Source organism: Habropoda laboriosa, unplaced genomic scaffold, assembly GCF_001263275.1.
Source record: "Habropoda laboriosa isolate 0110345459 unplaced genomic scaffold, ASM126327v1 scaffold1329, whole genome shotgun sequence".
Lineage (NCBI taxonomy): Eukaryota > Metazoa > Arthropoda > Insecta > Hymenoptera > Apidae > Habropoda > Habropoda laboriosa.
This window is the reverse complement of record NW_017101431.1, coordinates 161,110-169,265: the sequence shown is the minus strand read 5'-3', so window position 1 is coordinate 169,265 and position 8,156 is coordinate 161,110. Positions and strand designations below refer to the sequence as shown.

The following is an 8,156-nucleotide window of genomic DNA, read 5'->3' as shown; positions in this document are numbered from 1 at the left end:
AAATTACAGAAACTGATTAATTTTCTTTAAAACTATTTAATTGGCGAAAAAAGTGCACATACATTGGTTTTTAGTACTCACACAACAAGCTACACATATCACAATGTGCAGGCATTGTAGTATACGCACAATAATCTTGTGAAATTACTAAAAATATTTATATTGGTCCACATTATAGTCCCCAATTGGTTATATAAATTACATATAGTTATGTTCCATATATATTTTTGAATTAATAACAATGAAACATGTATAAAATGTTTATAACAACACTTCTGTACTACAATTTATAAAGAATTTATAAATACAGTGCTGTAAGTATATATTATTGTTTTTACTATATTTTCCTTTACAAAATCGAGTCACATATTCCTTTACATTAGTATTAGGAATTATCGTTACGATTATTTACAATTAAGCATTGTATGTTTATAGTTTAATACTTAGTATTCATAACGTATGTGACACAATATATAAAATGGCATTAATATTTCGTTATTATGGTAGCACATTTAAAACGCTAGAAGAATTGTCGACTCAATTGTAAATATACATTGTACGAATTGGTAAGCAATTAAGAAATGCAATCAAGAGTATCTTTTACGTTCCATTACATTACTATTTTCGAATACTCTAATAAGTAATTTAATATTTTGAGATATTAATATATGACATTATAAATGAAGTATCTAGTATATAAAATTATTTACAAATTAAAAAAATAAATATATGAGAACATTATATCAGAATATATCAGAAATAGTTGGTTTGTAATTATCGAGGCGTTATATTTTACTAGTTTTAAATATAAAGTTAAAAAACTTTCTAAAAATATTTGTGCAATATAATTAGTATATTATATGTTTTACAAAATACATAGTACAATCTTGCAAAAGTCAAACTAGAAAAAATACATGTTTAAGTAACAATTCCTATACCATATTCATTGAAAACGTTGAAAATGTTGGCTCAAGCGAGATCTGGTCACAAAAGCATATATCAAATGTTAACTATAACTGTGAGTAGTTCTTAAGAAAGTTCTTATAAAAAATTGTAAATAAATTGAGTTTTATGAATTAATTAAGGTTAAATTCTAGACACATGTAATATAATATAATAATTTAGAATCTTCCCGGACGTAATGTAATATCACAATAATAGTAATATCACTGTTACACTATATTTAAGAAACTGTAATATAAGTGATTATATAAGTGAGGTTATATGAACTTTTGGCACATGCACACGTACATTACGATAAATTTTACATAAGCAATTATTTGATACAAAAATACACATTTCCAAGTTTTCATCAGGTTATTGTATGCGTAGTTATATATTAATAATTAATGATTGTAAATTAATATTCTTTACGTCACTGTTTTCAAAATAAAAGTAATACTTGCATTACTTATGAATAAATTAATAAAAAAGAATTTAGTATTAACTTTAAACAATGCAATTGATGATTTTCTACGCCGTATTAAATAGATTAATAGATCTATTTTTTTACATTATTATTATTCATCTTCTTCATCTTCTTCTGTCGGTGATACTTTAATAGGTGTCTCGGTCATTTGTTTTTCTTCCTCACTAGTTGCAGATGTAAATACTGCTGCTGAAATCCAGAACATAGTTCGCCATTCTTCTACTCCATTCTGTAAAAATGTTTTCATTTTATAGCAAATAAATAATTACAAAATATATACAATAAAATCTTAAAAATATTACTGTTTTATCCGTACCCTCTCATTAGTTAAAGCACCGATAATTGGTGGAATAATAAATCCAGGAAAGCTGCCGAAGGTGTTCATGATTCCATACAAAGTACCAGCAAAATTTGGTGCAAGATCTTGATGGTTTTGTAAACTAGTTTGGCATGCAGCTCCATTAAAAGTTAATGCTAATATTAACATAATAATGGCAGTTAATGCATCACAGCCAGCATATGTCATTATAACCAAAGCTATTGCTGGACCCATGTGTGCTATAAAAACAAGAAATTATTTTCTATATGCAGTTATCAACGAAAATTTATTCTATTAATTTTCATTGGATTTTACTTACAAAAAATCATAAATATTTTTCGAATCCAACCTAATGTAAGGTACTTTCTCCTTCGAATATAATCACCAGCTGCAGCAAACAATACTCCAGCAAAAAGTCTTGCTATATAAGGTAATCCTGTAATTGATCCTCCCTAAATATAATTTAACAAATCTTAACTTTATGTACATAAAGACAATTAAAACAATATATAAACAAAAAAGTACCGATTTCATGTTAAAACCAAGAACTTCTAAAGTATATTTTGGCCCATTAGTAGCTATGAAATAAATACCCCACATGTTTGCAAAATGAGCCCACAACAAAACTAAAAACGGTACTGAAGTAATGACAGCCATCACTGGTAGTTTCACCTGCAGTTTTATATTAATATTTAATTATGTGTTGCACAGAAACATATATTTCAATACACGGATTAATTTTAAATGAAGAAATTCAAAACTTACCTTCTGTTTAGAAACACTTGTACCTATCTGTTCTCTGATATAATTTTTTTCACTTTCCGCGATTCCCGGATGGAGATCAGGTGTATCGTATATAAGGAAAACCCATAAAGCATAGAAAATCAGTATAAGTCCACTTGTAACATAATATGCACATTTCCAACCGAAAGCATTAATTATTTGACCACATAAAGCAAATGTTACTACAGTTCCAAAAGGTCCACCTAAAAAACACATTATTTGACATTTGGTTTAATAATTTTATATTTAACTTATTATCTAAATACCTTGCATTGTCCATACAAACATGCCCTTTTCACTAGGAGGTACCCATCTTGCAATCATTGCGTGAAGGGCGGGATAAACAGCGCCCTAAAAAATTAATTTTACTCTAATTAAAAATGTCCTTTATTGTATTATAAAATTTATTATTCGGTAAAATATTTCGTGACGAAACCGAAAGACTAATTATAATTAAGATTTATATACAACAAGAACTTAGCAAACAACTTACTCCAAAGAAGCCCATCATAAAACGAAGTGCAAACACCAAACCATAATGAATACCAGAAGCCCAAGGCATCAAAAGATTTAATACTGCAGGTATTAGTGTGGCAAATCTATATTAGAATGTAGCACAAAGGGGTAGTTGAAATATGTGTAAACAAATGACATACAAAATGTCATTCAAAATAGTGGTATATGTATTGTAATTGTATAATAATAAATTATACTTACGCTACTACTTTAGTACCTCCATATTTTTCAGCCAGAAGACCAGCAGGTAAACTTGCTGGAAGAACACCATAGAAATAGCCAGAAAGCAATAAAGCTTGTATATGTTGATTCCACTCAAATCGTGGACCATACTGTAAGATGAAAACATAATATGTTAATTTAACATCAATATGTTAATGTAACAGTAAGGAGAGAAGTATAAACATTTGATATGCAATGTAAAACAAAACTTACGTCACTCGAATCAGGCGTTTTATGACTAGTATTACCGACAGTGGTAGCAGCACATGCTGGACCTGTCCCTCCATCTTTACTAGTTGTATTAACCATAGCAACAATAGTAATAGACAAATTTGTGCGAATCATGTATGAAAACATACACGCTAAGAACATCATCACTCCTAAAATTGCTCTTCGAGGTATCTTTTCTGAAATGTACACAAATGTGATATTTTATTTGGAACAAAAAAAAAAAAGAAATACAAAATTTAGAGTACCTTATTTACAATTGAAACATCGTATTCAATCAAGAAATATAAAACTCGATACCTTAATTAGTATTTAATAATTGATTACTAATTTTAATTGAAATGATAACTTAATATATGACATAACATGGTTACAGATACTTCTTTAACTTTTTATTAATTCTTCTGATTATTATTATTATTATACAACTCGTATGATCATTAAAACGATCTATACTGTAACAACTGTATATCAAGAAATTAAAGCACAATGTGATTAATGTATATACACCGCTGTTCGTAAGTATTAGAACACCCGTTATGTTTCTGCAGAAAATATTATATGATTTAAATTGCATTTGTTCGCTATATTTAGTACCGCATATCAGCAAAACTTATGCACTTGCTATGTTACGAGATTCCAGGCTGAATAATTTTGTTTTATCTTAAGTTCTTAATGACTGTTTAGGTTTGCTTCACATTCAATAAGTGACCTAATTATACTTATAAACGGGAGTGTATGTATAAATACCGGGTGGACAACGTAACTTAATCACTTTAATTGTTTCCGTTACTAGATACTGGATCAATAGATCTCCCTTTCTTTTTTTAATACTTTGGTTTAAAGGGGCCAATTGCAGTATATATTATGTCATTCCATAAGTTCGTGCCGAAAGGGAAAAATATTTTAATGAAAATCCAAGTAAGCAATAAAACCGATTGTATGATTATAATATAATAAATAATATATGAACATAATATATTACAATTTTTCAACTTAGAAATTGTGTTTCAAGTTTAACGAAGATTTTTTTGCCAGAAATGTTGATAACCCTAGGTTCAAATGTAATTAAAATTAATTTGCGTCGTGAATTTGCTAATTCGTAAAAAAATCTATACCACGGGAAACTACCATTACTAAGAAATATTCCATTGACGTGAATTGATGGTGACTAGTTAGATAGATGATTAGATAGATAAAGCGTATAAAAGTTTTCCTCGTCGATTTTACAACATGCAATCAAGAATTATCACGCAGGAGTAATACTTTTCAGCATGCTTGTTTAAGGAAAAGCTTTTCTCTTCTGCTATCTTACTCATGTTAGCTATATTAATTATGCACTATAACGCTCTATAATTATTGTGTTCCAGAATTTTACATGTCTTTTGTCAGTGGCTATTCTAAATTACGCTACTTTCTCGCATAGCTGATCGTAAATAAAGACCATGTTATAAAACTGCGAAAGTGTCGTAAAGAAATTATTTTTGAAATTTGGAAAACGAGCGAGGAAGCTCAACCTCGAGAATTTTCCTTGATATTTCATAAAAATGACGAAAGTCCTTTTTCCTTATAAGAAAACAAAATAACGAAATAATTATCGTTCAATAGTTTCAAGTAGCAATGAATAATAATAGGTGGTTCGTTACTTCGAGTTCAGTTAAAAAATGGTGAAGTCATTCATAGTAATAAGCTTATTGTGGAAAAACGAGTGAGAATTATTACTGAATAAATGGGTAACGCTTTATAATTTTTTCCGTTGTAAGTACAAATTTGCATGTTCAATGCAACAAGTCATATTTAATAAATAAACTGTTCTTCTTATATTTCCTATAATTCTTTCGAATGCGAAAAATTGTATTCTTGTGTACCGTATTACAGTCGAATTTCATTCAGTTAAATAAATTATCCAACCTGTAAAACCTTCATTATTAGATCTAAATAAACAAAAACTATAATTTCAATTTTTTTGTAAAAAAAAAGTTTCAAAGGCCTAAAATACAGATTATTCTGCATAAAACCACTATAACATTCACCACTAACGTGAAACATACCTTTACATAACGCAAGTTAATTGGTTTCATAAAGTGACTGCAATAATGTTACAAAGGAAATTTTTCTCCAAAACCAGTTTTTACAGTTTCCAAGGTTACCGACATTGCTGTACATGTAGGTACACCATTGCACATAAATATTTATACATTCATTTATTTACGATGTTTTTTACATTAATATGTAATTTTATTTTGATAATTTCTAAGTAAGAAGTCATGGAATTAACATGTTTCGTGGCCTTTCTTTTAAAAAAACAACTGTTCTTACGAAATATTTATCACATCTTCAAATAATGAAAGAAAAGTAGGTGGGTAAATATTTACCAGCGATAGCGTAGTTATTTACCTTTATTCTTGTACGTTACAATTAAGAATAACATGTACATACATAAGTACATGGGAAACGTATCGATCTGTGGGTAGCGTAGGGCGTTACAAATAAATCAAAATCTTAATCAAAATGCTTTCTGTATTTTATACGTCTTGTCACTCTGACGTCTACGACATAACTAATTTTCTTTTTCAAAAAAATCAAGATTCGTAACGTTCGCAGCCAACATACATAATTCATTCGTCGGCACACACTTGACAATCGATACCTCGCATATCGATTTCTTCTTAAATACACTGGAGTCTCGAGTTACGTCCTCCCGATTTACGTCGTTTCTACACAATTCGATAGTCAATTGTATGTAACCGATATTTCACGCTCCACGTGTTTAGCTCTTACTGAATCAGTCTGGAAGTTACTTGAGCAAAGAATTCGAAACATTAAATGTGATCCTAATCTGATAAATACATGTATATATATGTTTGCATACATACATGTGTACGTGTCTATTCTGTGTACCCTGCCTTACGTCTTTTTCGACTAACATACGTTCCCCACTCTGGAACCAATTCGTACGCAAGTCCGGGCCACCACTGTACTTTCCTATAGGTTCCAAAAAATAGCCTTGCAGAAATTTTTCAAATATTTTCAATCGCGCCACAAATACAGATAATTAACCGACCTGTTCTGAATGCAACACCCTGTATAATACTAATGGCTTTTGCATTATAAAACAAAAACTTGAATATTTATTGTATGTTATAAAAATAACAGCTCATAATATTCAGTTGAAGTTTGTATATACAGTGTGTACCAAAAGTCAGATCGCATATTTGCAAAATGAAGGTACAATTTTATTGTACCGTAGTTTAATTCACAAAAAAAAAACAACAAATAATCGAGCAAGAACGTGACAGAGGAAATTAGGGAAACCCATTTTACAGCAGTTTGTGAACTCCTTCGAATACAATTGAAAACTGCGCGAGCCAAGACGCATTCTGTGTATATACGTACAAGGTGTCTTTTTTAACCGGACGCGGTGTAATATCTCAACGGTAACTAAAGTTATCGAAAAACTATTCTTACAAAGTTGTTTGGTATAACGGGGAACATCATGTGGTATAAATAGTTTCTTCGCGGGTGAAGTAGTGGGAAAAATTTCAAGATGAAGTTAATTTTTTTAAATCGTAAAATCGTGAAGAATTTGTATTAATAGCACAGTCAAGTGGGATTAGGTGGTCGAAAGCGTGTGACACATGTTTACCTAACTCTCCGATTCTTCACTATTTTACGATTTTTCATAAAACGAAATGACTGCGTAGCACATCGTTGAATTCGTTTCAACAAACTACGAAGAAAAAAAATAGAATTCCGTTTAAAAGAAAGATAAACTTGATCTCGAAAACTCCACCAGTACTTCAACCGTGAGAAATGTATTTATACCACATTATGCCCCTCGTCATACCAAACAACTTTTCTAAGAACATTTTTTCGATAGCTTCAGTTCCATTCGAAATATTCCACCGTGTTCGGTTAAAAAAGACACCCCGTAGATCCTGTATCATACCTTCGCCGTGTCTGACTAATTTTTCATTAAACCTGTTCTACGTGACAAGCTGATATTTCTGCTATTTTTCCACTAGCTTCACTGTAATAGGTACGAATCGAGTCTCTGTAGAATAAAATAACGAAATATAGCAAAAAAACATGCAGGGTTTATTTGTTCCGTACCGCCAAATAGGAAAAAAAAAAAAATAGGAAAATCCTCAAAGGAAGCTGCCGCAGTGAAGGTGTTAAATAGGTCTATAGACATGAGGTTTGTTATTCTTTAGAGAACCCTTATCTACAGTATGAAGTTCGTTTCAATTAGCTTCGAGTTACTGTATGGGCAAGTATTTGCCAAAATTTCGACGAAGTTTATTATCAACTTGAACAATTATCAACTGAAGTATAGAAATTTCCTAATTGCAAATTAAGTAGACGAATTATAGGAATTTATTTTATTTATTGTCATGCGTTAACGCATGATATGACGTATTGGCCTGAAGGCTAGAAAACGTGAACGAATTAACACTGTATATTGAAAATGTATGGGAGGACTTTGAAGCAAGAACATGTGAGATTAAAAGAGCTTATTTCGAATTAAAAGAAATTATTTCGAAACATTGTCAAGCATACGTAAATTGCAAAGTCTAACAATTTGTATTACCTTGCGATGGAATTTTTATAAATAACATAATAACTGTTATTTAAAATTTAATAAATGATAAAAATTGT

At 30.0% G+C, this 8,156-nt stretch overlaps 1 protein-coding gene across 1 annotated transcript in view; it reads right to left on the bottom strand.

The window, feature by feature from the left end:
- Nucleotides 1–1,520: 1,520 nt before the first annotated feature.
- LOC108578125 (sialin-like) overlaps nucleotides 1,521–8,156 on the bottom strand; it is a 15,033-nt gene continuing 8,397 nt past the window's right edge. Inside the window, exons 3-11 of the mRNA XM_017941390.1 lie at nucleotides 3,483–3,676; nucleotides 3,249–3,379; nucleotides 3,025–3,130; nucleotides 2,798–2,882; nucleotides 2,514–2,734; nucleotides 2,274–2,420; nucleotides 2,068–2,200; nucleotides 1,746–1,987; nucleotides 1,521–1,658 (exon numbers count right to left, since the gene is read on the bottom strand). Of these exons, the coding sequence (XP_017796879.1) occupies nucleotides 1,521–1,658; nucleotides 1,746–1,987; nucleotides 2,068–2,200; nucleotides 2,274–2,420; nucleotides 2,514–2,734; nucleotides 2,798–2,882; nucleotides 3,025–3,130; nucleotides 3,249–3,379; nucleotides 3,483–3,676 (1,397 nt within the window). The remainder of the gene's footprint in view (nucleotides 1,659–1,745; nucleotides 1,988–2,067; nucleotides 2,201–2,273; nucleotides 2,421–2,513; nucleotides 2,735–2,797; nucleotides 2,883–3,024; nucleotides 3,131–3,248; nucleotides 3,380–3,482; nucleotides 3,677–8,156) is intronic.